The following is a 19319-nucleotide window of genomic DNA, read 5'->3' as shown; positions in this document are numbered from 1 at the left end:
TCAGGCTTCCACTCAAGCAAAGTCAGAACAAAATCAATACTTGCGGGTTGGTAGTATTACTGCTCTGCAAAAGCCAAATTGTTGTGGTTAAACCTATGGAAATAAACTAATTTCTCAATTCAACTTTTTCTTTTTTACCAAGCTAATAAAACATGCAAGCTCATTTGGGAGGAAGGGATTGAAGAGGTGAGATGCCTACTTATATTATCATTTCTTATAATAGTTATATGCATCTTTTGGACCTTTTTACTTTCTCGTTTTATAAATTAAAAATATCAAAAGTTAACTATATTTCCTTATATAATTTTAATTGGTATGTAATTATTTCCAAAAACAGATGTCTATAAACAACTATGTTTTAGTTTTGCTCTTTCTCCCTAACATGTATTTATTGAACACACAAAAATATACATCTGTATGTTAAATTAGTATAGTCTTATTATCAGTGGGTTTACGCCTCTTCATTATTTAGCAGTTGTGTGTAATTCTAGAAATTTGTAATGGCTTTTCTTTAAGTGTCAAAAGAAAGATGTGTGTATAAAACATTTAAAAAATGAACAGAACAAAACACAGAAAACAAACAGCCCCTACACACACACCACCACTATTTGATATATGTAATTCTAACTGCTCAACTAGCTTATCGTTCTTACTACTTTTTGGAATTACTTATCTTAATATTTTGGAAGCCCAGCTCCCAGAAAGAGAATTCAGTTGTGAGACTTAACAATCTCACAAAGGTAACAGCAAAATAACATCCCAAATGTGCAGACAAATTTTTCAGCCTACTTGAATCCATGTACACTATGCATTTTTCAAGATACAGTAGGCAATCAGCTAGAATTACTGTGTAAGTAGCTTAGCCACACTCTTAACTACTGTGTCTTAAAAATGAGGAAACGAGAATACCAAGAAAGATTACACAAGTTTTGTTTGGAAAGATTAGAGTTTTGCTTGACTGTTTTAAAATAGGGGCCTCAGAGTCATCTCATAATGAGTGAATTCTAATTGTCTGCAGAACGCTAAACGAAGGAAGGGGGAGAAAATGAAACTTTAGATATGATGACATGTGTTCTTGAAGTTTTCTCCAATACCACGTCCATTCTGAAAACCATAGACAAGATAATAAATGAATAAAAGAGAGAGAAGACAGATAAAATGTCAAAGAGATAAAAAGAAGCCAAACAATCAACAAAAATTATTAATAATCAGTCTAGGACGAAAATGGTAAGTGTCCTCCCTACTGCGGTGACCCTAACTTGTTAGCCCTCTCAATAATAAAAACTTAAAAATCATTTGCGCCTCATTAACAGCAAACTTTGCAACCTCGCCTTTGAATAAAAAGCTTCAGTGTATACTTGCCATTGTTCTTTAATTACCAAACCAGGACATAGTTTGCTTACAGTCATCAGATTTCTGTAAGTCATTTCAGTTTTAATTAATAGGATTAAAATCACAATTGAATATTCTGGACTATCTGGAACTTCAAGAAATAAAATTTCTAGTTTGTACAATAATTTCTATTATTAGGCAAGCCTACATCATTTTGGAAAGCATAAAAAATGTGCAGATTTTCTAGGCCTATTCAAGGTGCTCTATTTTCTTTCTTAAAAATTTAACTGTACTGTTTGTCACTTGTATTCCCTACATTGGCAGTAAAAAAAAAATAACACCACTCTTAGTTTTGAAAGTGCTGAAATTAATATTGGCCAATTTATCCTACAAAAGTAAAAGTCTAAAAAAGTAAACCTAAAGAAAACATGACTTAAATTTTAGATAAATTTGATCATGCTCCAAGAAAATTAATTCCATGTGATAGATACAACTTTCATTTAACCTGGGTTGTTAATTCTTTTCTCTAAAATTAGCATTGTGGGATACTGGTACTATAAGCATTCTGGTTGTTAACAAGTAATAAACACCAATAAATCTTGTTCCCAAATAATATGCTTCTTCTAGGACAGATATGTACCCCTTTTATTTTGTAAGAAAATACATTTAGGGAATTTCATCTAGGTCTTGGCTAGCTAACTGACTGCTTTGTTATTAATAGTTCATACTCTAAATATCACCCTGATTTTTATTTTACATTTGATATTTCAACACTTACAATGTCTTCATCCTAATGAATATGATTTCTGTACTTTTAGTTAATAAGTAAAATCGAAAGCTCCCATGAACTTCTAATATTGAGTTCTTATTAGGCTCCTTACGCTTATATTATTTCTATCTTTTAAACTTTCATGGCATTTCAAGCAAATTTTAATGTAAGCGTCTATGTCACTCCTTTATTCAACAAAACTGGAAGGTGCATGTTTACGTTCTAAGCACTTTACTAAGTGCTAGCAATACCATCAGATTTTCACATTTTAATTATTTTTACAATGCAAATTTGTCAAATTTAGTTATTCATTTTTCTAATTTATTTTATGAATAGTTATTTACATATTCATGTAAATGCCTTTTTCTGTAGATCTTAAATATATGTTCATATAGTCACCTAACTCTTCTCTCTCCTTTTTTATGGAAAATACCACTTTTTAAATTTTTCTTGCCTTAATCCAGCAACAATTTCTGATATTGAATCTCTGTCTGTGGATTTCCCCATCTTCCTTCAACCTGCCTGTAAAAGGAACATGGTCATCTAGGGCTAGAGAGAGACATAGTAGAGGGAACAAATAATAAGTAAAATAATAGCAATAGCTATCAGATATTGTATTCTTTAAGTGCTGGGAACTTGGCCAACCCATTTTCTCAGTTACTCCATGAGATCTCAGTTACACATGAGAAAATGAAGTTCAGAAAAATTGCATGATTTGTTTAAAACTGGGATTTGAATCCCAGTCTGATTGATCCCCAAGTCTATGATTAGACACTATGCTAGAGAATCATGAATGATCTCTCCTTCCCCTTTGTACTCAGTAAAAGTGGCAGAGTGAACAAGAAATGGCTCGGGAGTAGTCCATTCTCTAAACAGGGGTGAAAGGAACTTTTTTAAAAATTAAATGTATTGGAGTAACATTGGTTAATAGCATTGTATAATTTTCAGATGTACAAGTTTATAATTTGACATCTGGGGCTAATATCCAAAATATACAAAGAATTCACACAATTCAACAACATAGAAAACAATCTGATTTAAAATTGAGCAGAGGAACTGAATTATTACACTTTTCCAAGGAAGACATACAGATGGCCAACAGACATATGAAAAGATGTTCAGCATCACTAGCTATAAGGGAAATAGAAATCAAAGCCACAATGAGAGACCACCTCACACCTTCAGAATGGCTGTTATCAAAAAGACAAGAAAGGGGTGTTGAAGAAGTTGTGGACAAAAAGGGAACTGCTGGTGGAAATGTAAATTAGTGCAGCCCCTATGAAAACTGTATGGAGGTTTCTCAAAAAGTTAAGGATAGCTTTTGTTTTTGTTTTTGTTTTTATCATATACTCTTTGCCAGGTATGTGTGGGTGTCCTTTCCGCCCAAAACAGCCCAATGACTGTGGGTGATTCAATCCCACAGTGGTAGGTAGAGGAAACCAGGCATCAAACTCAAGTCTGAATGGCTCCAACCCTATGCCTCTGCCCTGTTCTGTGCTGGCAGGGCGCTGGCAGAGTGAGAGGGGGAAGATTCGGTGAAACCTCCTCGCAGGAGAGAAGCAGAGCACTGCTCGGTTGCGCAGAGCAACAAGCCTTATTGCCCCCAAATGTTTCCAATTGGCCCTTCCAACTATGCAGTGCTTGAGGATGAGGTGATTTTTTTTTCATGGAATTCTCCTTATTAGTGACTTGGGTTGCAAGTTAGCAAGGATTGGCTTTTTAACTGCCATAAAGTCATGAGAGTCGTAAAAAAGACACGTTAAGTATGAAACAGATCCAATAATAATAAAACATGATTAAAACCCACCTGCAGAAACCTGGGAAGAAGATGGCTTGATTCAATGCCGATATATATGTGCAGTAACTCCAGGATGGAAATGGATTGGCAAAGTCGCATCACAAGTCCAATAGCATAAAAAGTGTCAACCATTGAATCTGTGTCCAGGGAGTAAAAATACAAATACAGTAAGTAAAAACTAGACTGCACCCCACATCTCTGCAGCACTTTTAAATTAAATTGAGATTATTTTCCTCCTTTTACATTGTACGTATGAGAAATGTCCTAGGTTACTAAATTCAGACTGTGCAACCAAAGAAAGCACTTCATATTATAGTACATTTTAATCGCTCCTCTTCCAAAAAGAAGTAAAAACTTGAAAAAGAAGGCTCCAGGGCCGAAGCTATAGCATTTATTCCCCATTTAGGAGATTATAAAGCAATTCCACATGAAAGTAGCTAGAATCGAGACTATATCAAATGTAAAACAGGTTAGAGGGGAGCTTATTAAAGAAGCTGCTGTGCTCACAGCTTTTCCAATGACAATGAGAGATGAGAAAAATATGATTTCAGAGCTTTATGGAAATGACATGAATGATGCCATAATATCTAAACAACACCTTATGTGTATCTAGTATTTGTGTCCTATGCATACTTAGTTAGTGCTCTCTGGATTTTTGTTATTTTATTAAATTTATTGCGGTGACTGATTAATAATAACATTATATTCGTTTCAGGTGTACATCTTTCTGATATACCTGTATGCTCTATTGTGTGCTCACCGCCTGAAGTCTGGTCTCCTGCCATCACCCCCTTTATCTTCTTCGTTCTCCCCTCAACACCCTGGATTTCTTGAACTTTACACACTAAAACTTGGGCCTCTAATGGGGACTTTTGGGGTTTGCATTGCAGAGGGCCCAAATGAAAAAGCGCGTTTAGAAAGAGCTGAAATGGGTGCAAATGTTCCTGTAAGTAGGGTAAGTGTATTGATTTAAATTTCAAAATGAAATCTTGCCATGTGAAGAAACTTCTAGGGGAGACTTTGCTGTCTTTGCCAGCTAGTGATCATTCACATGATGATAGTTTATGGAGCATGAGCGGTTGGACACTATTATCATTGTCCCCATTTCACAGATGAGGCCTGAGGCCTAGACAGGCTGCGCTCTTGTCCACAGCCCAGCACGTGTTATAACAGAGCATGGTCAATTACAAAGCTGTGCGAAAGAGGGAGTCCGTGTTGCTAATTCAGATGAGTAGACTGCAGTTGAGCTGCTTGTTTAATTTATGCATTGATGCAAGAACTGTACTGAACCCACCCCTTAGTTGTTTGCAGTCTGCCTTCCATATGAATAGGTTGTGTTTCTTTAATAAGTAGCTTCTATCACTATAAAGGCAGGATAAAAATTAAGAAATAAATACACTGCTGACTAAAGCAGTTTTTCCCACTGGAAAGGCCAGGCAGCCTAAGAAAGTTCATCGTCTGTGACTCGACCTGTGTGTAATATGCCCGCAAAGCCACAGCTCACTTCCAAGGCCTACAAATGATGACAGTTTTTAAAGGAAGTTTGCCCACCGCTTGTATTTTCCTCTGCTTAAAGACTCCCAATACTCAGTTGAAATTCAAGCCTTCAGTTGTATCTTTAGAGGTTCTTAAACAAAGACAAGAATTTTCTGGTAATTTTGCAGTAAGAAAAAAGCAACATAAAATAGTTTATGGTACCTCACAAGTTGATTAATTTCCTGATGACACAGAAGTCTGAACTGACGAGCACAGCATGACTTTTCCCAGATATGTTCTACATATTTGTTTTTAGCTGAAACCAGCAGTTGCTCAAATTACCAAGTCACCCAACAGTTGTAAACTGTGATGACACTTACCCATGTGGGGATGGAACATGAAAAGAATGTTATTTTGACAGTCATTTAGTGATTCATGTTTGAAAATTGAAATGCTATTTAAAGTCTTTACTTTTTAGGATACTGGAGGAAGCTTACGACTTAGACCATTAATGCCAACTCCCATATAAGTGATGAGTCATCTGCAAAGTGTATCATTTCCTTAGGGATATATTACTCCTTTAGGGGAACAAATGGCCTGGGGAATATAAAGTTTGTCTTTCATTTATTAGTAGTCTCCAGTTACCTTAAATCTTGGGAATAAAGAATAAAGGAAGAATTTAGTTAATTCCTGATTTCTCTGCACAAAATTTACTGGAATTTACAGATCTCCTCAAAACACACCAAATCTGCTAAGGTTTGGTGCAGAACCAAGAAGGCAGAGAGAAATGGCACCACCCCAATGCCATGTGTACATTTTCAGGGCAAATTGCCTACTCGGGGAAGCCAAATCCCTTTCCTTTATCTTACCTCCCCCCTTCTCCAAAAAGGTTTTGGTTTTTGCACTAAGCAAGACGTATGGTTACTGAAAAATGTGGTCACTAAATTTTACAGGAGTGAAGGATATTAGGTGAAGTTCTTAGAAGTTAAAAAGTTAACATAGGCAAGACTAAGTGAAAACAAGAATTAAAAAGTAAAAATCAAAAAGTGTTTTGGAATTTTACCTTTTCCAAATGAAAAGAATCTGGCTATCATATTTGTAAATATCCATGAGTGGCCACAGAACTGGATTAAGTAGTAGACGAAAAGATAGGCATTCTTCCTGTACCTATAAATACAGAAAAATACCATCAAACACTTCCTTTATAATCACCCTTTCAGCATTGTACATGTCTTTTAACTGACCTATGGGCCAACCTGAGCAAGCAAGAGAAAATTATTCCATATCAGTGTCTTTTACTTGGTTACCCATATAACCCAGCATATCAGATTTGGAAAGGACCCACAGCACACAAGATCCACTAATGAATATCCTGAATTTGCTTAAAGCCAAATCTGGTTCTATTTCAAAATCCACTTCATCTTTGATAAAGTGCTAACCTTGTTGCTCACCAAGGGATAAAAGTAAGCATTGCAAAGACTGCTTTGAATATTTTGGTTAAAAAAAAAAAAAGAAATATTTTTTGGGGAAAAAAATGGATGGTGGATGTGGTCAATATGTGTTCTAAGTGCAGAACTTGAGAGAGAACTAACTGGTGTAGTTACAAGAGGAGAGGAGTTATGGTGGCATTCCCGAATAGTGGATAATTCAGTAACTGGACATATCTGACGTTTGAATGCATTAAGTGATTGGGGTCAGTATCTTGCCACTGCCTCCTATTTTGCAAGGGCAGATGTTTCCTTCATCAGACACACATAGAAGGCAGTTGAGTGACTCAGGCCAGAAAAGGGAAGTCAAGCTGAGTTTAAAAATGGGTTGCTGGAGAGATGACTAAGAGAAGATTGACCGAAGCGTTTGAGGGAGTTAAAAAACTACCATTGTATGAAGTGTTCCCTGAGGGGTAGTGGGAGTGGCTCTGCCAGTGTAGACAAGGGTTTCTCCTAATTGGAGATGTGAAACCTCTGAGAAGTAAGGCAAAAAGGTTGGGAAGCAGTTACAGTGTAGCTTGATGTTTTTACTCGACAGATGACACAAGCTACTGAAGGGGTTAGGAAGACGAATTCCTCCCAGCCTCAGAGTCACTTGGAGTGTTGGTTAAACATACAGTCCCTGTGCAGACCGCGGAATCAGTTTCTCTGAACTGGGCCCTCAAATATGCACATGCAATGGGGTGTGTCGGCAGCAGGTAAATCTAAAATTCACCCTGCGTCTAAAAACCCTGCGTCTGAGAAAGTCAAGGGAAGGGCTCCGGGTGTGGGGAGGGATAAGGAAGAAAAGTAAGAAGGACTGGCAGAGAGCGTACAAACTCAAAGGGTGGCCGCGAAGCCTGTCCTTCCCATTTCCTCATCTGTAAAGTGCGGGAAATAACAGAGCCTTCTTCTTCCCAGGGTTGTGCAAAGAACTGGAGTAACTCATCCCTGTTAAGAGCTCCAGGGTATGCTGGGCGCAGGGCTGCGGGGCTCGGCGCTCACCAGCGCCCGCCCAGCCCAGGATGGGGTGGGGGGACCCCGCCCCCTCCTCCCGCACCCCCTCCCCTCCGGCCTCCGCCAGCGCCCTACCTGGGCTGCAGCCAGGCGGGCAGTGCCATGGGCCCCATGGGCCGCAGCCGCCAGGCCCTCCAGCGCCGTTCAGGAAGGAGCACCGCGGGATAGCTGGGGAGGGGCAGCCCAGCGGCCCGGCGCGGAAGGGCGGGGCCTGTCCACACTCAGCAATTTGAAAAAAAAAAAAAAAAAACCCTCGAGGTCGTGCAATGGCCAAGAGCTGCAAACCAAGTTCCTCAAGTTCCTTCAGCGGCGGTGGTGCATTGCACTACGAATGGCTCTGCGCCTGCATCAAGCTGACCTGGCCTCGCGGCGGCGGGAACACAGCCACACACGCCCGCGTTCCCAGCGGGTCCAAATGCATCTCCTTACCCGACGTCCTAATCCCGGGGTTGGGACTCCCTTGCAGCCTCGTGAAAATAAATGGGCCCTCCCACCAGGCCTTGAAAAGCGGACAATCGCGCCATCCCAAAGCCTCTCCGGATGCGTGGGCCCCAGGTGGGCACCTCATTACCCCCAGCTGTAAGAGCAGTTCCTCGAGGGAGCTTGTGGCCACACTTCCCCTAACACCCTTTCTGCTAATGAGCTTGATTCCTCCAGGATCAGGCATCTTTGCACTCTCATCTTCCCTGGGTCCTCATAGATGCTTGCAAGTACTTGTAGCTATTGGTGGTGCCGTGGGAACAGAGTCCCAGAGAGCAGTTTCCAGGCTCTGGGCCTCACGTGGAAAGGTGCTGGGTAGTAGATGGCCGTCTGCTATAATCAGATGGCCATCTGCTGTGGCTGGGTGGCCATCAGCTGTAACCAGTTAGCCACTGGCCACTATTGTTTTGTATATAACTGCCGTGGCTACGCTAGGTCGCTAGGTCGTGGGTTGGTTGGCAGAGAAGCAGATGGCGGATTGCGGCTAGCAAGTGCGTTTAGCAAGCAGATTGTGGATGGCTGATTGTGTTTATCCTACTTCTTGTGTCTCGCTCAGCCTCCAGCCTGCAAGGGTGGAATCTTCCTAGATTCCTGGTTGGGGTACTGGGGGATGTTTGCGTTTGTGTCTCCATCTCGACCATTGAGAATATAGTGGTATGAACCCCCTGTCTATGGCTCCCTTGTTCCTTTTTGGCCTCACCGTATCCTGCATTCTTGTGCGGGGAGCGGGAGCTGAGACTGCATGCCAGTTGCATTCATCTTATCCTATGCCCAGCAATCTGATCACTCAGGTCTATGGTGTCACTATCTTCTTCATGTTCAGATGACCCACTTCCTACTTTGCTGATAAGATCGAGACCATCTTTCACCTTCTCTGCCCTTTAAGGGAAACATTCCAAAAAAAAACATTTTTTTTTAAGCAAATAGCCAACAAAGCACTTGTAAGTGGGCTGATAACGTCTGATTTTTGGAGTTGGAAAGTAGTACCCCCATTTTACCTAAAGGGAAGTTAAGGCTTTGAAAAAAATGTTAAGTCACTTGCCACAGGTCACAGTGGCAAGTGGCATTAGTGATAAGTGGCATTACTAGAACTTCAAGATCTGCGTTTGCGTCCCCCCCCCCAAATTAGGCCACAGGTTCCTTCCTCATAGTCCATTCTGACCTCTGACCTCATAACCCATCTCTCACCTCTACATTTCTCTGCACTGTCACCCACCGCCTGTCCTGCATTTACCAGTCCCTTCTCAAAGCCACTTCAGTTATGACCCACTGCCTCTTTCTTCATCTTTATGCTTTTTCACTGGCTTTCACCACAGTTTAGGAACACATTCAAATCTTTCTTGATATAATTTTCTTTCTCCTTTTTTTCATAACTCCTACGTTTCCTCATAATCAGATGCTTCTTTTACTTCTTACCATCTTCCATTCTCCAACACCTTACAGTTTTACTTGCCTTCCCAACACTCTCGTGAAATTGCTCTCTCAGGGAGCTGCTTTAATTTCTTCCCTGAGTCCCCATCCATGCTGTACTCACTGTGTAGATGACCCCACATAGTCCTTGCTCTTGGGGAGCATTTCATCTAAAGGAGAAACTGATACACAAGCAAACACTGGTGGTTAACCTGTCCTCAACATCGTCTGTACTCAGGCCACGCAATAAGAAGATGAAAGACTTACCTAGATGGCCTGGAAGGGCAGGAAGGAGAAGGCGAAAGTCTGCCCAGAGGAAGTGACCCTTTATCACCAAACAGCCCCTACAGCTGTATTCTCATTCCCCTGCACAAGTCGGCTGCATTTACCAACTTCACCTCTCCTCCATTTACCTCAGCAACTCTGCATGTTCTACTTCTCTCCTCTCCTCTCCTCTCCTCTCCTCTCCTCTCCTCTCCTCTCCTCTCCTCTCCTCTCCTCTCCCCTCTTCTCCCCTCCTCTCCGGTCCCCTCCCCTTCATTCCCCTCTCCTTCCCTCCCCTTCCTTCCCTTCACCTCCTCCTCTGTCTCACTCTCTCTCCTGCTCTATTTCTCAAAGGTCCGCCTTGGGCAATCTTTTTCATTTGCCAACATGTTATCCCTGGCACAGATACACACCACTCATGGCTTTGTTTCCATCCATAAAATGGCTGACTATGGTATTATCTCCAGCCCCGACTTTTTGTGAACACCATCTCTGGCCTTTCAACAGCTTTGGGATATTTCTGCATGAAAATCCTATTGTAACTTCCAATTGAACCTATTTAAAATAAGCATATTGTCTTTCTCCCCAAATCGTTGTTTTATTTCCCATGGGAAGACAACCATTTTCCTAATCGTTCAGGTTTAAAACTTGGGAGTCATCATTAAGTCTCCCCATCCAATCAAATTCTATTGATTCCATCCTTTCGTGATCCCCTTCTGATCACTAGCGTTCCACTTCCGTTCCTTATTACCCAGAATCTGGGTAAAAAGAGCACAAAAAAATTTCCTTTTTACTTGCTAGACAAAGAACAAACTACAAACAAAAATCCCTTTCAAATCAAGCAAGGAATTCTACCGTTTTGTTTTCAACAAATAAGTACAGAAGGGAGCTCATGAGAATACATTCTGGGTGGAAAGTGAAATTCTCCCTTTCCTTTGGCAGCAGCCTAGAGCTGGTCCTCTTCCGGTCCAACACAGCCTCTACCAGCCTTCCTGCCTCCAATCTCTCCTCCCTCTACCCAGACTACCATACATTCTCCCGATCCAGCCATCTGGTCAACATCCTTTGCTGGTTCCCTGTTGTCTACTATAGGGATGTCTCATCTTGCCTTCATGTCTGTCACATGCTGACATCTCAAACCACCCTATTCCACCAATGACAGCAGCTTGCCATTCCATGACCACCAGAGGCATTCTCTGGCCATCGTGTCTCTGTGAAAGTTTTCTCTTCTACCTTAAATTCCTCTTCCACCTCCTCCCCTTCTCACAGCCCAATATTTACCTGTCAAAGTGTTACCCATTTTTTAAAGCCCTTCCTAGGCTTTCTTCTGGGAGCTACACTGGGCTTTTTATTGAAATTCCTGCTTACTCAGCTAGGTTACAGATTCCCAGAGGGCTCTATCTTATACTGACAGTAAGAATTTGACAAATTTTCACTTCTCTAAACAAACTTTCTTTTGCCAAAACTATGCAATTGTTGGATTAAAAAAAAATGTACAGATGACAATGTATAAAAGCACCAAGTACAGTGCTTGGCATTCATAGGTGTCTATAAGTGGTGAGTGAATTGGTGAAACCCGGTATGACATTTCCTTTCCCAAAATTTTAACCAAAATCAAACAAAACTTTTAGTGATGGTTGTATTACTGTAATATGTATAGTGGACTTTCTATTATATCTATTTGTACAGAAGAAGTTGGAGGCCGAGACAGTTCAAATAACTCAAAATTAATACATTCTTGTCTTTGGAAAAAGTTTTAATTTTATTTGAACATGTGAGTTTTGTTCTCCTTAGGCAAATGTTTAAATTTTTTTTCGCCCCTGTGAAGACCAATTGGGAGACTAAAGCCTTGAAATATTTTATGGCAGTAATAGATGGCTCCAGATTCCTTCAAAACCATACACAAAATATAAAGTGAGACAGTATCCTGTTTCACAATTATCTTCAGAGAAATTAAACCCAGTGGTTGCATATACCAACTTTGGACACTTATTCATCCATCTCTCCATTGTTCTGTTTCTGTATTTCTTTCCCTCCCATTGCTTGTCGATCTTATTTTTGAATGTCAATACTTCATGTGACATTCACTGAGAGCAGAGATTCTAGGAAAGTGCCCCACTGCCCCCTTTTTCTTCCATTAGCCACAAATGGCTCTATAAGTAACTGGTTATACTCTGATAACTTTTAATTCTAGATTTCTTTTTTATTTCAACTACTGGAATTTTCAGGGATCACTACTTCCTGCTCTTCCCATTCCCAATTCCATAGCACAGACTGGAAAATTCACAGGCTGCTAGATCCATACAAGACTCTAGAAATTATGTGGTTTAATCTCTTTATTTCACAGGCACTGAAAAGCGAGTTGAAGCTGGATTGAAATTTCTTTCCACATCACTGTGCAAAAACTTTATATTTGCCCCGTTATCTTAACTTACTCAGGCACAGATACAAGATTACTTACTAAAGATTAGATAAATTCATCTAATCTTTGCCTGGACATACTCTCAACCTCTATTATCATTCTTTTCCAGCTAATCCAAACCATTGCTTCTACTTCTCTGCTAGAACTTGAGCCATCCTTCCTTTAAATGGCTTCCCCATTTACTATTCCATTCAGAACATCAAACCCTGGACTTGGATACGTGTCTTATTACATCATCATTCCCCACTCTATCCTCTGTCCTAGTCCAAGCAATTGGGTTCAAGTGTGTAATTGGTTCATTCAACTATGCAAGAACCATTTTAAAATCTGTTTTCTGTGCCGTGGACACTCTCCTCCTCCAGTTCACATGATTATATTATTGACTTTTAGCTATGTGTGTTTTATAGTGCTTTCTATGAGTTATCTCAATCCTCAGAGGAACCCTATGAGGTGGGAACTGTTCTACCCAATTTGATAGACGAGAAGAAAAGGTAAGTATTTTGACCAAGACCCACAAATCTAGTAAATCGTGGAACTGAAATCAGAACTTCAGTCTGTCTCCAGATGTTGAATTCTTAACCACTATGTAATATTAACAAAGATTGTTCAATATTTGTTTGCAAGTGCTGATTTTCATTTTGTTATATATAATAGAGTCAAAATGTAACACTATGTAAAACCTAAAACTATAAAAATTCTAGAAGAAAACACAGGAGAAAATCTTGGTGGCCTTAGGTGAAGCAGCGATTTCTTGGCTATGACCCTAGATATCTCATAAATAGTTCAGAGCTTTCTAAGCAAGTATTTCTTAGATGCTTCTGATCTTCAAAAGTCACTCATAAGAGAATGAAAAGACAAGCTATAGATTAGGAGAAAATTATGAAGTATGTAAGTAACAAAGGACTTATATGCAAATGTATGAAGAACTCTCATAATAGAACAAACAACCCAATCTAAAAAACGTCAAATGATTTGAACACACACTTCATCAAAGAATATATATAGATGACAAGTACTTGAATAGATACTCAACACCATTAGTCATTAGGGAAATGCTAATTAAAACCACAATAAGATGTTACTATACACCTATGAGAATGGCTGAAATTCAAAAGACTCACCATGTCAAGTGTTGACGAAGATGTGGTATAACTGGAACTCTCACACACAGCTTTATTTGTAATAACCAGAACCTAGAAACAACCTAAATGGCCATCAACATATGAACTGATAAACAAATTGTGGCGTATTCATACAATACAATCCTATTACGCAATAAAAAGGAATCAACTATTGATGTAAACAATAACATGGAATGAAATTCAATGATGTTGAGTGTAGGCACTAGAAAAAAAACAGTACATACTTTATAATTCCATTTATATAAAATTCTAGAAAATGGAAACTAATCTATGGTGACAGAAAGCAGATCAGTGGCTGCCTGAGAATGGATGGGGGGGGACGGGGGGAGTGACAGAAGGGAAGGATTACCAAGAGGCATGAGTAATGGATATATTCATTGTCTTGATGGTGGTGATGGTGGTGAAGGTGACAGGTGTATACTTATCTTCAAACTTACCAAATTTAAATCTGTGCAGTTCATTACATGTCAGTTGCACTTCGATAATAATGCTAAAATTTAGCACACTAATATTTAGAAAGAGAAATGTAGTTTTTTTTATTATTTGTTTGCTTTGAAGCAACTGATTTATTCTTCTTTATGAACCCACACCTCATTGATTATCAAGGGAAAACAATACAAAATAAAATCTGCCAATTAAAAGGAACTTAATATCCTTCTTTCAGTCTCTTTGAGTTAATGCCCTCCTCCCCAAGGCACCTTGGTATATAAGGATATTCACACAATCCTTAGGTCGTGAATACTGAGTTTCACACGTACACATAGGCCCTTGGGTTGTCATTTTGTACCTATAGTCCCTTGTGGAGAAGCTGTGTCCCGCTGATATCTGTATACTTGATATATCCTCAATAAATCTGTTGGTACTAACCTGGTCCCACCTGCTACTGATTACAGACCACCATTCATTCGATTCCCTTCTATCTTCTATCCTTGCCTTGCTTGACAGCCTTCTTTTCCATCGCCAAGGCCTCTGCTCTTCCTCCCATCCTCTCTTCATCTCCTCATCCTCCTGGAGGTCATGTGGAAACATCTAGAGCAAGCTGTGGGGGGAATCAGTCACATGGTTTAAGACTATCCGTGTAGGCATCTTCCTGTCTTTCCCACATCATGTTGGACATGGCACTTTCTCATGGCATCACATGCTAAATATGATGCGCCTGTAAGAGCCCACAGGTTTTCCAGCGTCCACCTGAGAAAGTAGGACACTACACCTATGGCATCTGGTTCCTCCATGTTGCTCAGGATGTTTCTATTAGCATGCTTGTAACAGAGCTGGGACTAGATGAGGCTAGCAGGCACCCAGGGTGCAAAATTTAAGGAGATGCTCTGTTTTCGGCTGGCAACATTGAGAGGGAGTGAGGGAGAGAGAACAGGGACTTTTGCTATAAATCTTTTCATTCTATAACTTTCTCTCTTTTGTTTTTTAGAATCTCTCTTTTATTCTACCCTAGAAACCTCCCCAACTAATTCCCCAGGGTTGTATGTCTTCCTTGATTGTCATAAAATAAGTTTTCTTTCCCTGTGGCTTATTCTAAAACTCAATCCATAGCTCTACAAGTTTTACTATCATTAAAGGAGACTTTGGGGGAATTTAGGAGACTTTTACCTCCGAAACCAAGTTTGGCTCTCAAAACCGTTGCCTTACTAGGGACCGAAAAGGCTACTTCGATAGGCAGAGACTGAGAGGGAGCTCTTCCATTCCTTTGCAGTCTTACTGTAACCAGTCCAAATCTCCTGAGGTAAAAGGATGCCTTTGGCAGGCCAGGAAGAAGGTCACATAAAAAGAAACGCAAAAGAGAAAATCGTATTAGTGTATTTCAAAACTATCCCTGTTACATGGAGTTAAGGTTTTATTTAAATTCACATCCAGTTTTCCTTCTATATATTCTTGTTCCATGCCATTGTCTATGATTATTGAAAGTGGCTTTTCTTAGATTAATTCTCTTCATAAATTACTTAGAGGAGCCACCCTCATTAATATGGTAATTTTAGAGAAAAGGTTTAATTTTGTAATGGTGGAAACATTACTTGGACTGCATATATAAATTGTTTCAAAAAGGTAATTTTTATATTGATCTTGTTAGATAAATTTTTTTGTGTTATATTTAAATCACTTGTAAAGCCAGGGTTGCTTTTTCAGGTTCTTAGGTAAGAGATTTTTAAAAATGAATTAGGCTTTGAGAATTTAAGACTTTATGGTTGTATGTTATACACAGAGTCAAGAAGCAAAATTGCAGCATGTTTTGTAAGCAATTTTTGAATAGGGAAAATTATTTTAAAAAAAGGATAAAGTTGGAAGAAACAAACTATCTAATAATGGTATTAATAATTATAATAATGATGATGATAGCTAAATATATTGAGGGTTGACTGTTGCTAGTCTCTATTCTAAATATCTCATATGAATTAACTCATTTACTTCTCCCACAAAGCTGGAATTGTTATACTATTATTATCTCTCCACTTTACAGATGAGGAAACTAGAATTCAGATAATTTAAGTGAGTTATCCAGGGTAAACACTGCTAGCAAGCAGTGAAGCTAGGATTTGAACTCAGGACAACTCAAATGATTGAAACTTGCCTTTACCCACATAATTGTTTTTTAAATACTGAATTAAAAATTTTGCCTCCGAACTCTAGAAGGTGGTATTTACTAAACAGAGTATTGGCTAGTCTTTACACCAATCTAAAACTCTAACCTGCATTTCAGAGGATACGCTTTCCCCTCCAACTTAATTTAATAACACCTGAAGCTGTTCAGCTATTCATCCACCACCGTTACATTTTTTAAGGCAACTGTTATATTCCAGTTAATTGAATCTATCACCCAAGAAAAGGCATGTTAAGAGGCATGTTAAGACGTAACTAACATTGCTCTCCTTTGACTGTGCTTTGCACTCCAGCTGCTGCCTTGTCTCTCTCCTTCCATTCATAGGCCTGTTGGCATGCTCCTCAGACCCCATCGTCCTTGATTTTCTGCTTCAATTGGCATTGTTAACCACTTGCTGCTTCTTTAAACCCTCTGTGCCCTACTATTGTCCTCTGCGTCTGTTCTATCTCTTCCTCCCTTTTTGGGTCTTCTTTCTCATCTCAGGCTTTACCTTTACCATAACCTATAGTGATTGTATGTCTGACTGTTCATCACCCTTCAAGTTTCTGGGCACAGGGATATTTGCATTCACCTCTTCCCCACCCCCAGCATGAGTTATATGAATTAACTCATTTACTTCTCCCACAAAGCTGGAATTGTTATACTATTATTATCTCTCCACTTTACAGATTCATATAACTTAGGAGGAGCAGCTACTCATAAAATGGTATTTAATGTTATTTGAAATTTACAGATTCATATAACTTATGAGCAGCAGCTACTCATAAAATGGTATTTAATATTATTTGAAATTATCGTAACTTTTATTTTACTGCTGTATTTTGTTATAATCGAATTCTTAAGTCTTATAAATTCATAGATGGCATATATTCTCTATTAAACTCACTGGCAAATAAACCAAAACTTTCAGAAGCTTCAAAAAGTTCCATGAGATGTTTCTGAGGCCGCACACAAATTTTGATATGTACACAGAAGAGGTGCTAACTCTTAATTTAGCAACAGGAAGATTTGAAAGGTGGAAAAACCAGGTGGAAGATTTGAAAGGTGGAAAAAAGGTTTGAAAGGTGATGACTTCCAGGGGTACCATCTTGGAGAACATTTGTTCTTTTCTCTCCACTCAAAAATGAGGTCAGGAAGATGCATCTTCTCTCTCAGGGGAGTGACAACGATCAGCAAACAGAAAACTGACTGCTGGAACATGGGAGAGCATGGGACTGTGGGAGAAGTTCATGCTCAATGTGAGGCCACCACTGGCCCAGAGGTGAGTTGGGTCACTGTGTGGCCACTGACCTGTGTGAATCAAGGTAAACTATATTAGTTCCTAAGGCTGCTGTAACAAAGAACCACAAACTAGGTGGCTTAACACAAAAAAAATTGATTCTCTCTGTTCTGGGGGATAGAAATCCATAACCAAGGTGTTGGCAGGACCACTTTCTCTCTGAAGATGGTAGAGAAGATCCTTCCTTGCTTCTTCCCAGCTTCTGATAGCTCCTGGCAATCCTTGGCATTCTTTCTTTGACTTGTAGACGCATCGCTCTAATTTCTGCGCTGTCTTCATATAATCTTTTCTTCTGTGTGTCTGTGTCCAAATTTCCTTGAATAAATTGTGATATTGAGAATGTGGCCCCAAGCCTCTCCTAGACTTGAAGACAACACTAAATGAATACGCACTGATGATTTATGATTTATCACTGATGAGCTTAGGTGGAGAACAGGAGGTCTCAGAAGGGAGCGTAACCATCTTTCAGGGCTTTTTGCACTTGTCAGTGTGTGAGATCTGGTAGGAGTGCGTCTCAAGAATTCTTACCCTACTTCCTCCCTTTTCCTCACTTCTCCTTATCCACCATCGTCTTTATCCCCATACTTCTCTTTGTTCTGACTCTCTCATGAAATCACATATAATGTCCAAAATAGAAGATTGGTATGCTCAGGATTGCAGTAATGACAAGGGCAAGACATGTTCCTGTTCCAGCAGAAGTTGCGGACTTACTCAGAACAGAAATTGGCAAATTTTTCATCACTGCCACAATCTTATTTATCAGCTGATAGTCCTTCTATCAAGATACTCTTTCCTTATGCATTGTGAGATGATCCTAAAGATAGTTTAAGATAATTATCTTCTCTGTCAGATGAAGCCATTTGAAGATTATTCTTTGAGCAAAGTTATAAGAATACTGAATTTAGAAGATATTGATTGTAAAAATGAAATAAAAGAGAGAATGAATTTAATTTTTAAATATTTTATATATAAATCACCAAATATAATGTTAATATTTTAATTATAAATAAATGTTTAATTAATTTTAATAAATCAATATTTGCATATAATAAAAATGGTTTTATTAGTCAAAAAAATTTACTGAAAATGTTACCCTGTCACAAAACGAATGAGTAAAAAAACTGCTTAGAAATAGCATACAATTTGAGTACCTAAAATGATACTAATAATCAACTCCAAATTAGTTTGTTATGCAAGTGACTATTTCTTTGTCCTGAAGTCTCCTTGTGAGCTGCTCAATGAACAGATTTCTACATGAATGGCCTCCCACACACAGTTGCTATACTTTTGGTCTTGCAAATAGTCATGGATCCCTTGGAAATAACTCTTTATTCCAAGTCTGATACCCTCCCTTTGTGAAAATGAATGGCCCTCCCGCCCAATTTCCTGCTCCAGACACACCCCGGTCTTCTCCATTTGCTGACAAAGTCCATTTAGGAGTCTCTCTAAATTGCTTTCATTCTAAGAAGACTGAGAGACATCCAGGCTGATGAGTTATAATAAATGTCTGCAGAAATGTTTAGAAAGAGTGAATCATCCCTCCAGCAGTGGGGAAGGGAGTGAAGAGCCACGTGCATCCTTGGAGAGTTGGTCTTCCAGGAGATGAGTTGCGAAACGTGGTCCAGGTGGGGAGAATAGTATTGGCAAAGGCATGGAATAATTCCCACTGGAAAGGCATGGAGAGGTCCACAGGTGAAAGTGAGGATGAACAGTGCTCAGCGCCTGGAGATAAGTCCAGAAATAATTGCTGGAAGGCAGAATGTGGCCCCAAGCTTCACACAGACTGTTTTCACATAACTTTTATAAAAGCATAATTGCTGGGTTATCTGGTTTGTATGGATTTAAATATTGCT

The 19319-nt window shown here is 39.4% G+C and overlaps 1 protein-coding gene across 1 annotated transcript in view; it reads right to left on the bottom strand.

Moving 5' to 3' along the window:
• Positions 1-8271, bottom strand: part of HACD4 (3-hydroxyacyl-CoA dehydratase 4) — a 30261-nt gene extending 21990 nt beyond the window's left edge. Inside the window, exons 1-3 of the mRNA XM_081067236.1 lie at positions 7934-8271; positions 6439-6542; positions 3909-4036 (exon numbers count right to left, since the gene is read on the bottom strand). Of these exons, the coding sequence (XP_080923362.1) occupies positions 3909-4036; positions 6439-6542; positions 7934-7971 (270 nt within the window). The 5' untranslated portion in view covers positions 7972-8271. The remainder of the gene's footprint in view (positions 1-3908; positions 4037-6438; positions 6543-7933) is intronic.
• Positions 8272-19319: the final 11048 nt, after the last annotated feature.

The sequence above is a fragment of the Rhinolophus hipposideros genome, assembly GCF_964194185.1.
Source record: "Rhinolophus hipposideros genome assembly, chromosome: 11".
Taxonomy (NCBI): Eukaryota; Metazoa; Chordata; class Mammalia; order Chiroptera; family Rhinolophidae; genus Rhinolophus; species Rhinolophus hipposideros.
The sequence above is the reverse complement of the archived record's forward strand: the minus strand, read 5'-3'. Positions and strand labels throughout refer to the sequence as shown.